This window comes from Passer montanus, unplaced genomic scaffold, assembly GCF_014805655.1.
Source record: "Passer montanus isolate IOZ18808 unplaced genomic scaffold, ASM1480565v1 scaffold12, whole genome shotgun sequence".
Taxonomy (NCBI): domain Eukaryota; kingdom Metazoa; phylum Chordata; class Aves; order Passeriformes; family Passeridae; genus Passer; species Passer montanus.
The window spans coordinates 13,654,272-13,675,674 of NW_024358722.1; the positions used below are offsets into that span (position 1 = coordinate 13,654,272).

General features: G+C 40.7%; 1 protein-coding gene across 1 annotated transcript in view; it reads right to left on the reverse strand.

Annotated features, from left to right (window-relative positions):
* Positions 1 to 21,403, reverse strand: part of USH2A (usherin) — a 372,312-nt gene that overhangs the window by 1,316 nt on the left and 349,593 nt on the right. Inside the window, exons 65-71 of the mRNA XM_039697803.1 lie at positions 13,442 to 13,651; positions 12,060 to 12,298; positions 10,593 to 10,810; positions 8,451 to 8,627; positions 7,404 to 7,487; positions 5,704 to 5,948; positions 3,333 to 3,563 (exon numbers count right to left, since the gene is read on the reverse strand). Of these exons, the coding sequence (XP_039553737.1) occupies positions 3,333 to 3,563; positions 5,704 to 5,948; positions 7,404 to 7,487; positions 8,451 to 8,627; positions 10,593 to 10,810; positions 12,060 to 12,298; positions 13,442 to 13,651 (1,404 nt within the window). The remainder of the gene's footprint in view (positions 1 to 3,332; positions 3,564 to 5,703; positions 5,949 to 7,403; positions 7,488 to 8,450; positions 8,628 to 10,592; positions 10,811 to 12,059; positions 12,299 to 13,441; positions 13,652 to 21,403) is intronic.

Sequence of the window (21,403 nt, forward strand, 5' to 3'; positions counted from 1 at the left end):
ATGTAAAGCAATGTAATGATAAGACCCTAACTAAAAGTGAATAAAAGAAACACCCTATTGTAACTAGCCCAGAAGCCCCATGCATTTTAGGCATAGACTTCCTCCACAGTAAGTATTTCAAAAATCAGAAAAACTCAAGTGTTTGAGATAGTGGCTATAAAAACAAAGAGCATTAAGCAATTAAACACCTTACCTAAACTGAAAAAACCTATCTACAATAAAACCCTGAAAAATAAAAAAACAACAACTACCACTTGCCATCTTGACAGTGTACCACCAACATACGAAACAGCTAAAAATGCCACAATCCCCATCCACAAAATAATCCATAACTCAAAAAGCCAAAAAAAAACCCCAATAAAACCCACTCACCCTTCAACAACCCCCTTTAACCTATACACAAATCTAAAAAAAAAAAATTAAGTATAGACTATCATACCTTAAATAAAGTAACTCCACCACTAAGCACTACCCTACCAAACATATTAAAACTCCAAAATAAATCCAAAACAACTAAGTAATATACCACTATTAACATTGCCAATGCATTTTTTTACACCCAACCCCTAATCAAAAAAATAAAAAACCCTATACTAATTACATTTTAATTATATTTACTCTGTAATAAAATGAAGCAATCAATAACCATATTATTTAAATTCATAATCTCTCAAAACAAAAACTTTCATATATTTCTAATCCCTAAACTTTTAAAAACTTTTAATGCCTTTCTAATCCCTAAACTTATTCTCTTATCCAAAAATAACTCAAATTTTATGCCTAACACACAATTTTTACATTAAAAAATATACAATGCACCTAAAACCAACTACCCCAAAAATAAAAGCACAATCCCACCATCGACCATAAACTAATCCAAACTACACTAAAAAAAAGTAAAATTCAACATCTACAATACATCAATAACATTATATAAAAAAACCACAACAATATTTTTAAAATATTTAAAAAAAATCCAAATTCCCCAAAAAATAAAATTTAAAACCTTTAAAAAATCCAATTCCTGAAAATAAAATAACAAAATAAACAACATCAAATTCCTACCAATATCATCAACAAAATTACATCTCCACCAACCAACAAAAACAACCCACAAACTTTCCTAAACACTATAAACTTGTAAAAAACCACATATTTCTAAGTACAACCAAATTATAAACCCTCTCTACCTAATCACCCACAAAAAACCACTTTCAATAAAACCCTAAACAACAAACCTTTACCTAAATCAACAATCACTCATACAATAACCCTTAACCCCATCAAATCAAAACCGAATATAAAATACGTGCTCTACTTTACAATCAAAACCCATAATCTATCCTAAAACCTTTAACAAAAAATACCTAATAAAACTCAAAATCAACTACTAAAATTCTAAAACCAAAATTACAAAAAATCTAAAACCAACTACACTCCAACAACAACAAATAAAATTAAGAACCTATAAAAAAATCCAAACCACCTCAAAAATAATCAGCATCAAAATACAACTCCTCCTAACACCCAAACTACCAATACAAAAATAAATATTCACAACAAAAATTCTCTCTACCCACCATACCACCAATACTACATAAACTAAATAAATTACCCCTCATCGCACAACACACATAAAAAACTAAATCACTCTTAACTTTTAAAAATAGAAATTAACCTAAAAATAAAAACTTTAATCTCATAAACAAAAAAAACGAAAAACAAATAGCACAAACTAAAGAAGTCCACCATACAACCAACAACAAAAAATCACATTACATGGTTGTTACTAATAATTCTTATCACATTATAAAAATAAAATAAAAATAAAAACCAATCATATAAAACCCACACAACAAATTACAAAAACTACCAAAAAAACCATAAGTCAAACCAACTTACTAAACTCAAAACCATTCAACTCTGTCAAAACATTATCAAAAACCCCCAAAACTCTGCATTTACACTAATTCATAACTAATAACCAGTACTCTATAAAAGTAACTTAAAAAACCTAATTAACATTAATTTAAACTACTAAAAAATAAAAAACATCACTATTAAAATAAAAACTATCTATAAAAATCCACCATATGAATACCCATATCCCCAAAAATCAAACTAATAAAAACCACCAAAACAACAAACAAATAAATCAAACTACCAAAAAAATAAAAAAGAAACTTAAATTAACACCCCCTAAAAAAATTATTCCTAACTCAATAAACTCATAATACCTCAAATCCTCAAAAAATACCACCTATAAATAAATCCAAAACAAAAAACTAAATTTAACCATAAACAATATTTTTCAAATTATCTATAACTATAAAACATACAGTACCATCAAACAAACCAAACAATTAAAACCTTTATAATATAAACAGTAATCCAAATATAAATATAATGAACCTACTAAATTAACTACATCACACTACCCCAAACACCCCAAAATAAGCACTATATACTCCCAATAATAAAAACCACCACAAAATAACTAAAAAGCTACCCTATACCTCACACTACAACCCATAACATCATCCTAAACCTTAAAAATAAATCCTTTAAAAATATAATACCCCTAAAAAATTAAATCAAACAAAACTGATTTCAAAAACAATCCTATCAACACCTAAATCAAAACCCGTAACATTAAATAAATATATCATATCCCCTACCATACACCAACTACAAACAAAATAAAAAATAAAATAAAATTTCAAAATACAATAAACTATTAAAAATCATTAAATAAAATCAATAAAAACATTAAATAAAAAATCTTTTAAAATTTAAAAACATCTAACAACAAGGACCTAATTAATTAATATCCAAAATTCCAGCAGCCAATCAAACTCTACCCAATCTAAACACCTATATACAATAAACAAAAACAAAACCCCAATAATACATATCAAAAATTTATTTTAAAAAAGTTTAAATCAATTCTACCTCAAATACAAACAGACCTATTAATAAAATTACCTAAATAAAATCTATTGAATTGCATAGAAAAAAAAAACCACCAAATAGAAGGGAATTCTTCAAAGTGCATTTCCTTGATAACCATGGAGTTTAGTTCAACAGAAACCATAGAGATGCACGTGGATCACTTGTATCCTATAAGAGCAGTGTGTGATCACCTGCAACTCTAGAAGAGAACAGGAGACTTGAAGAATTTTGAGGATCTAAGCTATGGCCATGTCTTTCTAGGCCTTTTGGCTGTATCTCCAGGAAGTCATGACATTTAGACTTCTTCATTATTCCAACAGAACAGACAAATCTCTAGCAGGTGACGCACAGCAGCATCCCAGAGGAGCAGGAGCCCTTACCAAGCCACGGCCAGTAGTGCGATGGTTGTGAAGGATGGCATCCCAAGGTGATTCATCAAAAGTCTTCTTGTCATAGAGGTTGAGCAGCTGGCTGACACTGCGATGGAGAGAGGCAGGGGAATACGTGCGACTCAGCTGGCCCTGACTCGGCCTCCTGCCCCCGGCTGCCAGACGGAAACTGCGGTTGCTCGTGGGAGAACCAGACCCTGGGATTTTCGTATCTCCCAGTCCCTGTGAGGTAGACACAAAGTAATGAATAAAAAAAATAAAGGGCACGGTTTTAAATAATTTTGCTGAACAAAACCAAAGCAGGAGTAGAAGGGAACAGAAAAAACCCTGCCTCAAAATCATGCAGTCATAAACAGAAGAAAAAAAAGCCCAGACTTTTCCCAGCTATAGAACAATCATATCATTAAAAACAAACACAAACCCCACCGACACTAAACCAGAATTTTCTCCATTTTTCTATTTTCTTCTTCTTCTTCCTAATTTTTTTTAAGTATCAATAAGCAGAAGTCCAAAATTTTTGTTTACCAGAATGATAGCCTAGACTTACACAGCAATAGGATGTTTGCAGGTCTTTTCATAACCAGGGGAAAAATCATCACCCACCAGGAGAAACATGCAGTGTCAGATGCCTTTGTGCATGCTTGGGTCATCTGACACACCACACTGTGTCACTCTGCAAGCTGAGGACTCTACCTCAAAATGCATCGTGTATCTTTTGAGAGTGACGCTGCTTGATGAATCGGACGTGTCAGCAATAGTTTCAAACTGAGATTAAAGAGAGGGAGGAAAAGCATTAGGGCAGAGCAAGCTGCAGTGTAGGTGTGCCTGACAGAGGGTGTAAATTGGCTGCAGCTCTGTGAGGGAGAGCAGTGCAGCAGGATGTGGGGGAGTAGGGGAACTGGCAAAGACCGGGCACTATTTAATTTTTAAGTGGTCAAGTACTGTGTGAGCAGCCAGCATTGCTTGCCACCACCTCACTAACAATTATAAAACAAGCAATTTTGCTGGTCCATAGTAGCTCTGTCCTGACTTCTCAGATCAGTCCTTCAACTGCTGCACTAGAAATCTTCCTTTCTATTAAGTCCATGAGCTGGTGGAAGAAGAAAGAGAAAAAAAAAATTAAAAAAATAAAAGAAAAGAAAGAGTAGGAACACGAAAAGGAATTGTGTAGGCATGCCAACAGCAAAGACATTTTAAAGTCAAGAGGAATAACACAACATGACAGACTGTAGAGGAAAAGGAATCAAAACCACGAGACCAAAAAAAAAAAAAGTTTCTTATGCTCTTAGCCTTTGCAAGGAGAAGGGGCACACTGGAAATCCCATTGTTTCCAAGAGCTTGGTCGAGGCACAGATGCAGTGTCTTGGCACCAAGACAAGAAGGAACAGAATGCGTGAAGGATGCAGGAGTCACTATGCTGCTTGATGGCACTCACAGGAAAAAGAAGCTGAGAAGTGACAAGCAGAATCATCTCATGGCCTGTGCCTGCAAGAAGCATGAAAATGGAAGGCATGGCTGCTCCCATTCTCAATCCCATAACAACTGCCATATTCCTTTTGTTTTGCTTTTTCAATGGGTAGCATAGCGCTACTACTCTGCTACATGACGGAATGTGTTTTTTATGTGTTCTTTTTCAGAATTATAACTTCTCAGCATAAGCCTTCCTCTTTATCACTTCCCAGCAGCCCTCCTCCTACCTCTCTGATGGTCCCACTGTGGGTCCATGTGCACAAATGCATACGTGCATTTTGTGAAGTTCCCTAGCTTTTTCCCTGATTACTCTCACTCTACTCCAAACCTTCCTGGCATGCAGCTTGTCTAGCTGGGTGGTAGATGGATGCTGGCAAGAAATAAAGCCTCTCCCTAAGTCTTGTTCTTTGCAGGCATATCTCCTGGATATCTGACAAAGCTGTCAGATTGATCCTGGTTAGCCATCCACAGCAGGCAGCTGGGAACACATGAAAGGTTCCCCTGAAAAGCACATTTTATCATCTACCTTCTCACAGTATGCCAAAGACTTCTCAGCTCTACTGCAGATGTCAGCTAACATGAGGTGACAGCAATGGCTTTGCATTTTCTGCGACTCCAGATCCAAAGTTTGTCTTAGGCATCAGAAGCATTTCATGGCCTGCAGACCAGGCGTCCCAGGGCTCTGTTTGGACTAAGCTCTTGTAACCTTGCTCTGTGTGCCCACACAGATATGGCCCATAAGGGACTAGACAGTCTTTTCCCTACACTAAACAGCCTCCATTTGGTAACCAAGTGTGCAAGAAACTGTTGGAAGGAGGAAGAAAAAGTCTGTGTGTGTGTCTGACAGGGCAGGTATCATGGATGTACACTGGTTGCATTTTTCCAAACATACCGGATGGGTTTCACCTGATGAATACACACTCATTGGTGATGTTCTTTTCTGGAGTGGAACTAGAGGAGGCCTGTCTCGTGCATAGGGTTGCTTGTGGACCTTCCTCTGAAGAATTAAGGAGAGAAGAATAGCCAAGAGGATCAAACCTAGAACTACCATCAGCACTGCAAACCACAACTCGTTGTAGAATTTTGCACGTTTGGATTCTGCTTTGTCCTTCTCTCCAGGTGTTGTCAAGATCAGACCTGTAAAAAGAGGGATTAGGGGAGAAAGGGACAGTTATTTCAAGAAGCATTTAACAATATGCCATCCCTTTCCTTGCTAATAAATTAGGCAGAAATTTAAGTAATTTTGTCGTCATGTGCTTATTTGCACTTATGTTCAAGGTGGCATAATGGTTCAATATGCTAGCGGGCTGCAATAAAAAACTTACTACCCTCAAGAGACCCTGCTTAAAGCTCTGGCATTGCTGCTTAGGCTGGAAATCACCACTGCATCAGCAGCTCTTCCGAAAGGAGGTGGTGGTGGTGGAATGTGAGGAAAAAAGGGTTCTCCAAGTAACCTTGAAGAGTGGAAATTACTACAGTAATTTCAGAGCGGTACAGATAGAGGACATTCTCTCCAAAACAACTGTGCAGTTACAGGCCTGTGCAGTTAACAAAAGAGAGGGAGGAAGACTTTAATACATTAATACAAAAGCAAGCAACATGAAACATTTTACTATTCCTTTCCCCACCTGCTAGTAAATAAACCAGTCACTTGGCTGGCTTTGCTCATACACAACAAAATTGTAAGAAATCTCAATGACAGTATTTCCTGGCTATTTGGAATCCTACATGTATAACCAAACCCTTGGACAAGGAATTTTCAACACCTTTGCTTGCAAGCCTCCTCTGCAAGTTGCCTGCAGTGCCATTCAAGTTTTCAATAGACTCCGAGTAAAAGCAGCAATCAAAAGAACAAAGGGCAGAGCGTGGAAGGTGGTGGATGTAAAGCAACTGGAAACATTTTGTAATGCCTTTTAAGGCAGTCTTGCCTGAAATTCTGCAGGATAGTGGAGTGAAAGCATGAAAAGGGATATAAGGGAAATGTAGAGCAAAGACTAATTGCAAATATAAGGCAGAGCTATTTTAAAAGGCTGAACAAGATGCTACACAAAAAAGAACTTCATTTAACCAGTTAATTAATTCAGTTAGAAACAGTTCAAACAAGAAACTTAGCAGAAAAAAGCACCATATTTTAGAGCAATATACTTAGATAAAAATAAAATTAAAAATGTTACATATCTGAGGAGAGGATCTGAAGCTATCATGAGAATTGTCCAACCCCTAGAAATGTTCAAGACGAGGCAGAATGGGGCTTTGACTGACCTGGTTGAGTGGAATTTGTCCTGCATGGCAGGTGTTTGGAAGTAGATGATCTTTAAAGTCCCTTCCAAGCCAACCATTTTATAATTCTATGATGGTTGGACTCAGTGATCTTAAAGGTTCTTTGCAACCTAAAGGACTCAAAAACTCTGTGATGTAAAGAACAGAAATCCATACATGGCAAAAAAAGCACATTACCTTCATACCTCATAAACAAGGTACTAAGGAAGCTCCTGCAGTGAGATGCCATCCTGCCTGGCATGCACTAATACCAAATTTTAAGCACAAACACATCAAATGAACAGGTGCTAGGCAATTTCTTCATATATTTACCAACTCCCTCTCCAGCGTTGTACTTGATGACCGGCGTCATGGCACTCCCTTCATCAGTGATGCAGGTCACTTGAAACAAAAAGGCTGAGCAAAAAAAATTAGAAAATACTGTCAGCAGTAGAAATAAAAATTCTTTAGGTGCTGCTTTTTCACCATTAGTTACCAACAAACAGCCAGGTGTAAAAAAACAAAGCAGGAATAGCACATAACCCATCATAATCCACCTGAGTCCCATATCAAAGCTTCACAATTCCTTACACATTGGTATTGAAATTCTAAAATATGAATCATGGCGGCTCACAAGCAATCATCACTATGATGTTGCTACAAATTATGTTCCTCTTTCACTACTCAATTCTTCCCCTTCAAATGTAACTGGCAACTTTCAATTTTGTCATCACTTTGCCCTAAATCCCTCATACTTTATTCATGGCTAAAACAAACATATTAAGAACATTTGAATAAAAACAAATAAAGCATTAGCACCATTGCAGTAATCAGTAAGACAAAAAATAAATTACAAAATTCTTTGACATACGACATTCCAACGTCATCAAAACAGAAAAACAGAAAACATTTTTCTTGCTTCTTTTTCTTCTCCTTTTCCCCCCTGTTGATAATTTCCTTCTATTTTAAAGACTGCAAATTTCTAAAATGAAACTGTATTAAAAACATGGCTGGTTCCAAGAGCTACTGACTTAATTTGATTCAAATGAAAATTCAAGCTCCAGTCTTTCCTGAAACTGAAGACTTCTATACATTTCCCTGACTATAGCCCTGAAGGATGGAATTGCAACACAGCTTCAGGATTTGACTGTCATTGTGAATCAAAACAGTCTCACCCAGTCAGGTATAATGTTTAAGAAAAAGCTTAGCTCTATGGATTTTTTTTTCAAGGATTTCCTTAGATACTTTTTGGTGTGGCTGTACGCTCCTTTGGGCTTAGCTTGGGATTGCAATGGAGAATTTTTTTTTTAAAGTTCAGCATATTATATTATTAATTTTGCTCAACAGACTCTCCCAGAGAGGAAGCTGTGGGAAACTGACTTTTGTCAGATGTCCTTGGCAGGTAGAGCTCGGTGTCGAAGCCGCTGTAGACGCGGCGCCCGCTCTCCGTCAGCGCGTACTCCTTCAGGCGCCCGTTCAGCACGAAGGTGCGGCTCCAGTCAATGTGGATGACGGATAAATTGCTGACCACGGAGAACGGAGCCATGTACCGAGGAGCTGCAGAACAAGGAAAAAGAGCTCAATTCTGTGAATTCTGTGAATTTCTAGCCAATAGGCTAGAAGTGATTTGGTGACTGAGTTATACAGCGAAGAGAAAGAGATTCTCCGGACTATAAGCTCTCTGCCCCATGCACTCCCCCTCTGTCTCATATCCATGTGTATGATTAGGGAAGATACAAGGAGAAAAGAAAAAGCTGCTGTAGCATGCCAGCCTCTGCACTGAGAAAGCAGAGATATATCCTGAAATCAAATACTGAACTCCTTTCCCTTTGTGTATGTGGTATTGACACTAAAACTCTATAAATTAAGTTCCAGCTTAAGGTAGAGGACAGGGAGACACAGGAAGTTTGTGCAAGCCTGACTGCAGCAGGCTGGGCTGTGGGAACTGCTATGAAGAGGGTTCTTTTGCAAGCCCCAAGAAATTGCTGAGATCATCTTAAACACATGCGCCTACATGAAAACATGGGGTTTCAGAAAAGTGAGAACAGATGGCAGACAGGCAGAAAAGAAACCCAGAACTCACTTCAGGGAGGAAGAGTTCACCAGTTGGGCTCAACAGCTTGCTGACAAAAACCTTCATTTAAGTTTGAGGTGGTCCTTTCTTGTGGTGTTGCCATTAAGCCATCTGCCCCATATTTGCTGTTTTTTTCATAAGGAAGCTGCTTGTCCAGCTGCACTTTGCTGCTAATTGCCCACTGTCACTAAAGCAAGCCTTCGAGGCAAGAGGAGGCAGTTTGAGAGATTCAAGGAAGGAGGCAGAGAGAGGGACTCTGGAAACCTGGTGTGAAGAGTTCAGCAAGGCAGAAAAGCAAACTGAAAGAAGAGGACTTTGGACCTAGTGGGTGGGGGATTAAAAATTGCTTTCAAATCCTTTTCTTTTATGTGTCTCACCAGTTCCCTATAATTTTCTCAATTTTAAAAGTTCATAATAATTTTCCAGCTTTTTAACTTGCAATTTAATAAAACACAGTTTTGGACATAAGGGATCTTTCTTTTGTTTGTTTGGTTTTTGGTTTGGTTGGTTATCTTTTTGTGGGTTTTTTCCCTTTGTTTTTGGTGTGGGTTTTTTTTTTCAGTGGTAACATTAAAAAAAATCTGGGCCTGTTCCACCTGAAATTTGCAGCTAAGGACGTATCAGATTACAGGTTTTGAGTAATTACTTGGCAGAACTATCAAATGATGCAAAAGGGATTTTTAGAAGGGTGATTCTGAAATCCTGACATGAGATAAAAAGTGAACATCGTCTTTGCCCTAACCTGACAGACTGAGATGAAATGCCCATCTCATCTGTTATGGAATGACTCTGGCTACAGCACTATAGATCTTTTTAATAAAAGCTGATGTTAGACTACTACAAATTCAGTTTTGATGGCAAAATCTATTCTGCCTGTAGGCACAGGCATGTTTAATTTCCATGCATACCACCACATGGCCTCAAAGCATTGCCTGCAGTGGTTGGACAGCAACAAATTCTTACTTCAGTGTTCACAAGCATCCAGTCATGCAGATGGTATCCAAGGAAAACTTTTATGAGTCCTAGCAGAAGTGTGGCAGGAATTAGGACAATAAGATTATTCCTGAAAACAATCACCAGGTCTCTCTCAAGATCTCCACTTTTCCAAGGGATTATTTATGGCAGTATATTTATTACTACACATCAGCCTTCTGGTAATACTCGAACATTTTATGTTCTGCAGCTTTGCTGCCCATTTTCAGTAAAATAAAAGGTCTTCAGGCTCCCAAGATAGAGGATGTGACATCAGATTATGAGCAAAGAAATATTTTTGAAGGAATGAGCAGTTAAGCCCCAGAGCAGAATTTCAATGAATGTTCAGCAGAGACACAGTGACCAGGGACAGGGAAGAAGAGGTGTCTGGGGACATCCTCTCTCCCAGAGGTGAGGAAGTAATTTGGCTCTCAGAAACAGGCATGACTGGTCAGTGAACCATTTCTCATACTCACGCTCCTTTTCTGTAGTGAATCCAATCCATTCAGAGGCGCTACTGCCAACAGAGTTGTAGGACACAACTCTCAGGTTGTAAGTCGTGTAAGGCTCCAGATTGGACACGTTGGCACTCTGTCCTTTCCCTGTGTACTTCACCTCAGTTGGGCCAGGACTGCAAGCCTTCACTGCTGGCTGTAGGTTCAGAGGACACGCCATGTACACGTGGAGCTCGTAGCTGAGAACAAAGTTGAGATTTTGATGAATGAAGGGCCCTAAAAAACATAAAAGCCAATCCCACATTTTGTCCTAACTGCTATCTGTCTGGCTACTGGAGTAGAAAGTAGACCTGATCCCTGTTTTACTCTTGGAGATTTTGGTCCTAACTGTCAGATAACTGGGCAATTGTGGTGGTAAGTCACACTCACTGTTGAGGTCACAAGCCTGTTACCTTGCTGCCCTCTTCCGCAAGTCAGGATTTTTGCCTAAGTAACTCCAGATTGCAGCTCTCTCATCACTGCCAGTTGAACTCGTAACTATTTCATTACACAATCACAGCTGTCAGACAACCACCTTCACTCACAGTAGCTTACCCTTTCCATCTCTATCCTCCCCAGCATCCTGCTCAGGAGGAAAGCAATCACTGTATGTAAAACTGCTCATTCCTTCAAAAATATTTCTTTGCTCATAATGTAAAAACTTCCCAGAAGGTGTTCAGGCTACAGGGAATGTCACCACCAACATGACAAGGAAGGAGAATGACTGCCACAACCGTTCAGTGCCCTCAGCCATAGAATTTGAGCTCACATTTTTCTGGCACTGTCGGAACCCAGGACATTCCTCTGACTGCCCTGGGTGGCTTGAGACCCTAGCAGGGGGCTCAGAGACCTTGGCACAGAGTCAAAGACACCTGTGCCTTTGATTTTAACTATGGAAAAAATTACCAGCTTTGTATGAAGATGTACAAGCCACAACAGTTTAAGTAGAATGGTAATTAATTTGTCACAGGGTGAAAAAGTAGAATTTTGGGGTTTTAGAATGGGGATTCAAGGGGCAAGATGGAGGAATCTGGGCATGTCCTGTCCTTCCTTCTGTTTCTTCTTAGCCTCCATCTTCTGCTGTGATGGTGACACTTTTGGATTGGTTTAGAGTAGAGACAGACTGTCTAACATAGGTGATAGGTATTGGAAAACTATTGTAAATAAAGTATATGTAGTTCTTAATATAAAAAACTAACACCATCCCAAGGGCTGCAAGCGTGCCACGAACTGACCTGCCAGACAGACCTCAGTGGGTTGGAGAAAGAATGTAATAGGTAAGAGAAAATAAACAACCTTGAAAACCAGAGCTGAGGAATCTCAACTTCTTCAATCATGGGGCCAGGAAAAAGAGACTTTTAACACCTTGGAGTCCTCTTGGCCTCAGAGACCCTGTCATGGTACTACCTCCAGCCAAGGGTGCAGGCTCAGCTGGGTGGCAGCTCCTACCTGGTGACAATGCCGTTGGGTGACTGAGGGGCACTCCACTGGAAAGAGGCGTTCCTGGAGGTCACGGTGCGGATCTGAGGCGGAGGCTGCTCTGAGGGCGGAGCTGGCTGCGTGGTGAACTCAGCCATGGGTCCTTTGCTGCAACAATTGAAACAGGTGCAGGCCTCCACGCCAATGGAGTACGTGGTGAAAGGTTTTAGCCCATGTATTGTCTGCTGGGTGGCTGTCCCTTCTGACAACTGCAAAAATTAAGAGGGAACTTCACAACTTCAAGCACAACAAGAACTAAATAAGAGTTATGGAGGTGAATTAACCCCAGAAGAAGATGGGCAGAAGATTCTGCATGTTCTTTAAATCTGACACTAATGCTACTGTTGTGTAATGGGAACTCTGTTTTTCTCCCATTATGAAGTTAAAGGACACTCTTCAAAGGAAAAGAGCACGCCATCCGTGGCCTTAGGACATCTTTAGTTGAGCTGTGACCACTGTATGTCAACTGCAAATGTCATTCTCAGCAACAGAGAAGCTGAATGCCATTAAAGGAGGACTCTGGGATAAATGGTACTGAAGCAGAAAATAAATTAATGTGGAAAATAGCTCCATGATAAACATGCTAGCAAATAATCATGCATATCTCACAAGCTTCCTCAATGTGGATGCAGGAAACAGTGCTGGGCAGCATGACACCACTGTGTTTGGTGGGTCAGGTGACTCCCAGACTGGAGAATGTGCTCTTGGTAGGAACATTTGAGTCAAGAGACAACATGATGCTGTTCTGCATTCAAACAGACACTTTAGGACACTTTCCTAAGCTCAGCAAGGGAGACCTGGCAGTTCTGGCAAAGGAAACAGTGCCCTGCTCTGAAACTGCTCACAGGAACTGCCACTTCACCTTTTTGCTGTAGTCATTTGTTGGTATAGCTTTTTTGAAGCCAAAGAAATAAAAATATGCAGAAAACACCAACAAGGGGCAACATCTGCTCTCATTTGGCAGCATGTGATTCAGCAGAGTTCAGCAAAAAATAAGAAGAAGAGAGTCAAGCAAGCAAAGGGAAGCGCTTGGTACTTCTTGATGCTGGAGCCAGAGCCAGAGCCGAGCCAGCAGCATGGCAGGTGTGAGGGAATGGAAAAGGAAGGCCATGAGGCACCAATGGGACGAGCTGGCTGAATCAGACACAGACACAGCCAAGTGCACTGGAAGGAATAAATGGGTAATGTGAAATCAGTAGACAGCTTAAGCTCACAGACAAGACAGTGCATGGCAGAGCAGCTAACCATGGGAGGCCAGGAGAGGAAGGCAGTCTGCGACCAACAGTAGCAGCTTGTAATATCAAAATTGAAAATACAAATGGAAGTACAGAAAAAGTGCTGACAATACTCACCACCACATCAGTCCCTCTGGTCCCATTAGAAAACAGCCTGTAGATACTGACCACCCCGTTAGGCTTAAGAGGGGGGCTGATGCTCACCACAGCCACAGTGGATGCCACCGTGTTGAGGAGGGGAGCTCCCAGGCCCTCGGGAGGGGCAGGGCCTGTCCGGCAGCGGGACCAGCTGCTTGGCGTCCGGCCCACCGAGTTTACTGACCACACCTTCCACACAAAACAAAGAAACTGTTAGCAAAGAACTCAAGCCCACAAAACATCTGCTGTTAGCCAGAGGGGCTACTGCAGCTCTACTGACATTGGGTGAAACACGGTGCAATGGCACTCCTGGAAAATGTCCCTTGATGGCCAGTCAGCATCTTTGTTGACACAGTAATTTTTTAACAGAAGGGTGGAATATTTCCCACTGCCACACTTAGGAAAAAGAAGCAAAAGTCATGTCTCAGGCAGTGTGTGCTCCTGTGTCTTCTTCATACCTGCTCCCCACACTCTGAATTCCTACCACTGTCTGTGTCACACTATGCCAAGAGGACTCCTGGAGGAGCTGCAATCAACAAGAACAGTGTTTTTAACGACATCTGAACAAAGACACTCATATCAGGTTCTGAAAATTTCTCCCTTCTGCACATTTTCTTCATGTATGCAGGTAGCCCCAGTGAATTCAGCGTGGCCTTGGGTGATGCTTAACAGTTACAGTCACCTTGACTGAATCACATAAGCCAAACTCAAGTTACTCTTTAGAACCAGTGAGCTTTACAGGAACCTCCCTCTCCTAAAAATATTAATATATCAGTTATTTGGCAATATTTTCAGTAACTTGTAATATAAATAAAGCCCACTGAAGTGTATAGTTAATTCAGCATCTCTCATTTATTTTCACAACAACATTTGCTTTATTGCATGAGCCCAAAGACAATGACTTCAGTTCCAAAATTTCAAAAATTAGCAGCTTGAATTAGGCCTGATTAAAACCCACATGTCTCTATGAACTATGCCTACTGATTTTGTCAGCTACCCAAAACCAGAGTGATCTGCAGACTACATAAAACTCAGCACTTATTAAACACACTCTCCAACAAATCTGCATGAAAATTAAATTTTGCTTTCATCAAGGACTGAATAAACATATGGAAGGATGTATAATCTTATTTATCAAAAAGCATTTGTATAATTAAACACGAATATCATAAAAGGTTGCCTTAGGTCATCATTTGCATGAGTAAGTAATTTGTAGAATGTCAGGAACAATAGACAGAATAGATGGATGCATGAGCATATAGGGTTAAATTAGACTCAATATTAGCCAACCACATAGTGATCAATCAGAATGATAGATCTAAATGGCAATACAAGAGGACTGTCTGAGCGATTTTTAGTACAAGTATTCCTTAGTAAGCTTTCATGTCGAGCAGTTCTAACTACAGTAAAACTCATTCTTATGCAATCTACTTTGGGCACTGGTCCTGGGGAAGGGAATGGTGGGACTATGTCTTGAAAAAAACCAGGAGGTTTAGAATTAAGAGATCTTCAGAACTGACCCTGAATCATTCCAACTTGCGATAATAATTTCCAAGAACACAGGACACTTTACAAGGAGCCTGGGGAAGGAAAACGGATACAAAACAACTAAAGTGGCTTTGAAGGCTGTGGTTCTGTCAATTACAAATCCAAAGATCCTGCTTGATTCCATCAGTAAGGTACAGAACCATCCTAAGTGCAGATGATGCCTTGCAATAAAAAGCTCAGCCAAAGCACTTTCATTTCAGTGGAATCAGTAATACATCTCTGTTGTGAACTATTCATAAAGTCAAACTGCTCACTTTACTGTAGTAGGTCAAACCCTGTATCTCAGTTCAGTTCCAGCTGCTACAAAGATTTACCCACAGTCATTCATTTCCAGGGTCATATTTCTTTGTGGAAAGAATAAAACACATATGGAAAGAGCAGCTCTCAGTGTGGCACTGGCACTGGCTCAGTGCTTACCTGGGCTCAAATGCTCCAGTTATATCCAGGCTGTGGCCTTAATGAGCATGGAGCGTAACAGTGCTGGGCCTGACCTGCTGAGCAAGCTGCCCACAGCTAAAAGTGAAGGTGATGAGTTAGGAATCGAGCCTTCCTTGTAGCACAGGAATTCAGCTTCAGAATGGGATTGCCAAGGAATTTTGGAGGAGAGAGGGATGCTACTCATTTGGGAAGCAAACACTTCACCGAGGGTTGGATGGCAACTCTTCCCTTCATCAATCCCTCACCTATTGTAGGTGTCACACCTCTTCTTTCAGGAAGAAGTCTTAATTCAAAGAATCACAGAATATGCTGAGCTGGAAGGGATCCACAAGAATCATTGAGTCCAACTCCTAGCCCTGCCCAGGACCATTCCCAAGAGTCACACCATGTACCTGAGAGCATTGTTCAAATGCTTCTTGAACTCTTTCAGGCTTGGTGCTGTGATTACTTCCCCAAGGAGCCTCTTCCTATTACTAGGAAAGGACCAGAAGCCAGAAATGCCACTGTCACAGAACAGAGTGAGAATTTCTTCCGCATCCCAAGCAGCATGTGGTCCTCTTGTGCCACAGAACTAGGAGATTTATAGCAGAGATGAGTCCCTCTGACCCTGGGACACTCTGTTCCCCATTATCTCATTTGGTCTCCTATTTTGTGCATTTTGGAGGAAGTAAAAGAGCAAAACAGAACGCTTGGAATTCCTGAATGTTTCTACTGTCAGAGGAGTCACCCCTGGGAAAGAGAGAAAAGTAGGATAATGACAGTGGGCAGGCCATCTCTTGTCCCAGTGCCGACTTCTGCTTCCACAGCTGCATTCATTACTGGATGCCAGCAGCTTTGAATTGTTTAAATAGAGACAAAGACACATCCTGCCTTGAAAACTGTGCACAGAATAATGGGAACATGATGTGCATATGAGTCTCTGGTTCCTCTGAGCCTGGGAATGGGCTGAAACCAGAAAAGCAACAGCAATGTTGTTGGAAAAGCACCGCTGCCTTCCCTCCTCACCACTGCAGTGGCCTGTATCAGACACCACAGTTATGGGTTGGGAGCCCAACTGAGGAAAGAATGTCCTGCTTGTGTGAGCAGGGGGGTGACAGCGACATGCAGATACTCCTTACCTGGCTCCTGATGCATTTTCATCTCCTTTCTTAGCTGAGAATTATGTGACAAGGCCTCTTGTACTTGAGCACCCTTCCTGAGCCGATGGTGCTGTCCACACACACAACAGTTTATTGTTACCCCATTGCCAGGTCTGGGGTCATTAGTATGGCCTGGGGTTTTAATAATAATTTTGTAAGAACAATCCAAATCCAGTGCAGCCTGGAAGAGACTGAGGGGACACCTAACCATGTCCTGCAGCTTCCTCCTTCCTTCCTTTGATGCAGCAAAGGGGCAGGCACCAATCTCTGCTTTCTGGTGACCAGTGATATGTTCCAAGGGAACAAAGCGGTGTCAGGGGAGTTTTAGGACAGATATCAGGAAAAGGTTCTTCACCCAAAGGGTTGTTGGGCACTGGAACTCCAGGCTCTTCAGGAAAGAGGTCACAGCACCAGGCCAGACAGAGTTCAGGGAACATTTGGACAATGCTGTCAGGCACATGGTGTGACTCTTGCAGGGCCAGGAGTTGGACTCAATGATCCTTGTGGGTCCCTTCCAACTCAGGAGATTCTGTGACTCTGTGCTCATCCCCTTCCATACTACAGGTAAATGGTTAAAGGACTCCTTCGAGAGTCAGGTAATTGAGCTTCAATCACATGCTCCACCAGAGGCAGTCGGGCCTGCTGCCCCTCTGGAGTGGGAATGTCCAGAGGTGGATGACCCTTCTGTTCCTGGGATGCTTCCCTATAGAGGTCAAAGGGGAGTTGATGCCCACACCATGCTGCCACATGCCCAACTCTCTGGAAAAAAAGGCTGAGGTCATGGCCATGTTTGTGTGGGTCTGACAGACAGACATGGTCTGAGCATGCCTTCTAGACAGACACCAGCTACTCAGCCCTGCCAAGACATGTGTCCAGCAGAAAACCCCTTGGTGTCTGTGAGTCTGTAATGCCAGCTTCTGAGACAGCTGTGACAGCTAAAGAGGACTTCTGAGGATCTGAATTCCAGATTTACACTGACCTAAGCTGGAGTCCCTTAACTCCCTTTGCTTCTGCTCAACCATCTGTAAAAGGATGGATGGTTATAAAAATATTTCCCTGTGAGAACTGCTGCCCAAGTAAATCCTGGTCAGTGTTTGGAAACCTGGGGCAGTAAATCCACAGAACTGAGTGCAGATGAAAATGCTGGTGTTTAGCCACTTCTTTGCAGGAAAAAAGGGGCAGCATGGCAACAGAAACCACAATGAGCAGTGTCTTTAAAATCAGAGGTCATGGCTTTTCGAGAAGTCGAAAACACTAAACAGTCATGGATGGAAGCTGTTGCCTGGCTAGCCTGGTTAAACTGAAATTTCATATTTAGGCTTTTGTAAAAAGCTTTTTGCAGTCACAAACAATTTTTATAAACTGTGGTATAATCAGCATCACAAATATTTAATCACATTCATATAGAAATATAAAGAGTCTAACAGGCAGTAGTATTACCTTCTTACAATTATGAAAGACCACATGGGAGCATGGAGCAAACAAGAAGTAATCACACCTTAGGGATGTATTAAATGACAAAACATAAAGAGAAGAAAGCCAAGAAAAGTTTCTTATAGCTTGACTTTCTGAATATTCTGCCTCAAAAAGCATTAAGTCTGACATCATGGTGCATGGCTCAGCACCCTGCCAAAAGATGTATTGCTGTTAAAGGCACTGTCCCAAAAAAACCAGGAGAGGGCTCTGAAATCAGCTACCAAGGGTTACTAATTAATGTTTTATCAATCTGCTGGCCCCTAGCTCAGACTGCACTTTGAAGTGGAGCCAGAGAGAGAAGAGAGGGGAGAAAACTCTCTAGAGAGCATATATTCAGAGAACTGAAAAATTCCAGTTACAGGTAACTAAGCTTGGTTTTTTTTCCACCATAAATAGAGCCTTCACAGATCCTTGTTCCTGGAAGAAACCTCTAATCACTCACTCAATATGATCACAGGACAACCTCAAGTTGCATCGGTGTAGAAAGAAGGGGCAAAGCTTATGAGAAGCAGAACAGGACATTCTGAGAAGAGTCACCTTACCACAGTGAGCCTGTTCAGGCTTAGTAGAGCCAACAGCTTCTGCCATAAGGGCAGAAACAAGGGCACCAAAATCACCTTGGGCATAGATACAGAATAATTATGTTACTGTAGATGCTGACAGTGGAAGAAGCCCGTGAGATGACTTCCATCCCTGAACCACACAGATTCATCTGCTATAACATTCTTGAAACCCCATATCTGTAGCAAGGAAACTTTGTTTTGAACTCAAACTCCTGCAAAGGGCACCCTCAGGCAGTGAAGAGGCTGTGGAGAATGTGAAACTGTCCCTAACTGCAGAGATGTCACCAGGCAGAAGGGTGCTGGGGGCAGCTTGTCTCAATGAAGGCAGCAGTCCTGAGCTGCTCCTGACTTCCCAGGTCAGGAATAGCTGGTATACTGTGCATACCACAGAGGCCAGATGCTTCCCATCCTTCCTGCTTACAAGAGAGCAAGCCAAAGAGCTGATTACCAACCAGCAGTAGCTTCTGGCTCCCTCCATGTCCAACAGGCACTGTGCCTTGTGCCACTTTGTACTGCGCTTAGTCTACGGTCCATCACAGATGTCTCTGTGATGGGACAAGATCTCAGCTCTGAATGTGTCAGCAGCTTGCATCAAGTTCTTTCAGACACTCAGAAAACAGCCTTTTGCCTTAGGAAGTCTCATTAGTAAGTCACCACCTCTCCTTGGCTTTGAGCACTGCTCGGTGCTGTAGGGAGTTACGGAGGGCTCTAGATTCCGGAGAACCACAAGCCAGCCCTTTTAAATGTGCACGTAACTCTACTTCTGTGTGTAAGAGTCAGGTACAACTTGGATCTCTGCTCTTATGGTAAGCAAAGACTCTACACATCTGTGACTGCTGGTCTTTCCAAAAAGGATTCAATGCTGGCACTGCTTGGCACATGCCATGAGAGACAAATGGTAGCAGAGCAGTTTGTACTGCTCCTCTCTTTCTAAAGCTGTTTCATGGAGACCTCAAAGACCCAGCACTACTTTAAGGATTTGCTTTGGATTTTTTCACTTAAATTTGTTCAATTTCTAGCCTTACACTTACATAAATGCAGAGTTTTCACAGTGTAATTCTTTTCCAATATAGTAAGATATTTTAGGGTCATATAAGATGTGACATCAGCAAAGTCAGAAACACAGCCCTCAATTTTTGGTTATGTTCAAACAGCAACCTTCAAGATAATTGAAAAGACCACAATCCTGGCTGGTGAAATGAAAGAAATGAAAGAAAACCAAACAACCTCCCTCTCACCATCAATTGCAGCATCCTTCACAAGTCTTTGTGAACTGACTGTTGTACTGGCTGGCTAATTTGGAGTAACTTATGTGATGTCAGCAGAGCTCAGAGCACAAAGCTTATCTACCAAAATCTAGCATTCAGCATTAGGATAATGTATTCACATCTGAGCACTTCAGTATCAGGCAGGTATTAGCAAAGCAGAAAGTTTAAAAAGTGAGTGCAGTTTATGCTGGACAGAGCAAAGGCAAGGTAAAAGAAAGTATCACATTCATTCATGAACAGGGGAACAAGAAGGCAGTAATCAAATGTGTGCTTCCTGATTGCTAGATTTTCCCATACTTTTCCCTCTTCAACACTGTTACGCTCCTTATGGAGGTCACAGACATATAATGGGATTTCAGATCCACATTTCTAGTACCGTGTTAATTAGAGCCTCTTAACATTGCTATTCATCTCCACTGTTCAAATGCTAATAATAAAACTACTAAACCTGTTCTGGAAAAGGAAAAGACAATAGGCAAAAACTTTGGGACTTAAAAAAAATTACCAAATTTTAAAAGAAGCTCATTCCATATAACATAGTATAATGCCAGTAATTAATGAGAAATATAAAAAGGTTTAACTCTAAAAGATAGAAAATTAAATAATTTGTTTCCTGTGGGTATATAATGAGATAGTTACCAAGTTCCCATGAGAGAGATAAGCAGATATTAAAAGGTCTTTCCAATACCTGTAATGGCTAAGGGCAACAGCTAATTCAATAGATTCGATCAAAATCACCACTTCTTTCTTTGCTTCTGATTTATTACTTTGGCTGCAGTTAGTCATCACTCATTTTAGTTTGCTTTTCAGCAGTCATGAATTATGCCTCATAAATAAAAAGATACAATCAAGAAAATAATATCAAGGAAATATCTACAGCCCTGGAGTATATTTTCCCCTGGTACTCACACTAATGTATTTTTAAAGGATAGCTTGCCATGGTTTTGAATATGTCAGAACCAAAATTTACTGAGAAGGGTCCTGCATGAGTGGCACTGCAAGAGCCTCACTGGTAAACCCAGACGCCAACAAATCCAGTCTAGTATCCATATTTAATTTTAAAAAAAATTAAAGGTTTTGTTGCATCAACACACTTGAATTGAAGATTATGTTTGACAAGAGAAACACACTGCTTGAGGTGGGGCTTAATGAACAAAAATACGTGGTTTCAAATGGCCCTTTTCTGCTAGGGGAAAGGAAGTATCTCATTCTGCAAAAGGATATCTAGAGTAGGTATCATCACAGCATCAGTGAAATAGTTATATCTGCATAGTTATCTCTGCTTTACTTTTCAGAAGCTGAGGGCAAGCGGGGTAGTCTAATGCAGATGTAGTATGAGAAATTATCTTTAATTGGAAGCAGAAACCTCTTAAGAAAAAACAATCTTGCAAACAAAATAACAAGAAGGGAATGGAAGAAAGAACTACTTTTTTAATGTCACTGCCTCGCAGTGCATCTTTCTGTCAGAGAGATGGGAAGAAATGGGGAATTTAAAGAATGAAGAGGAGT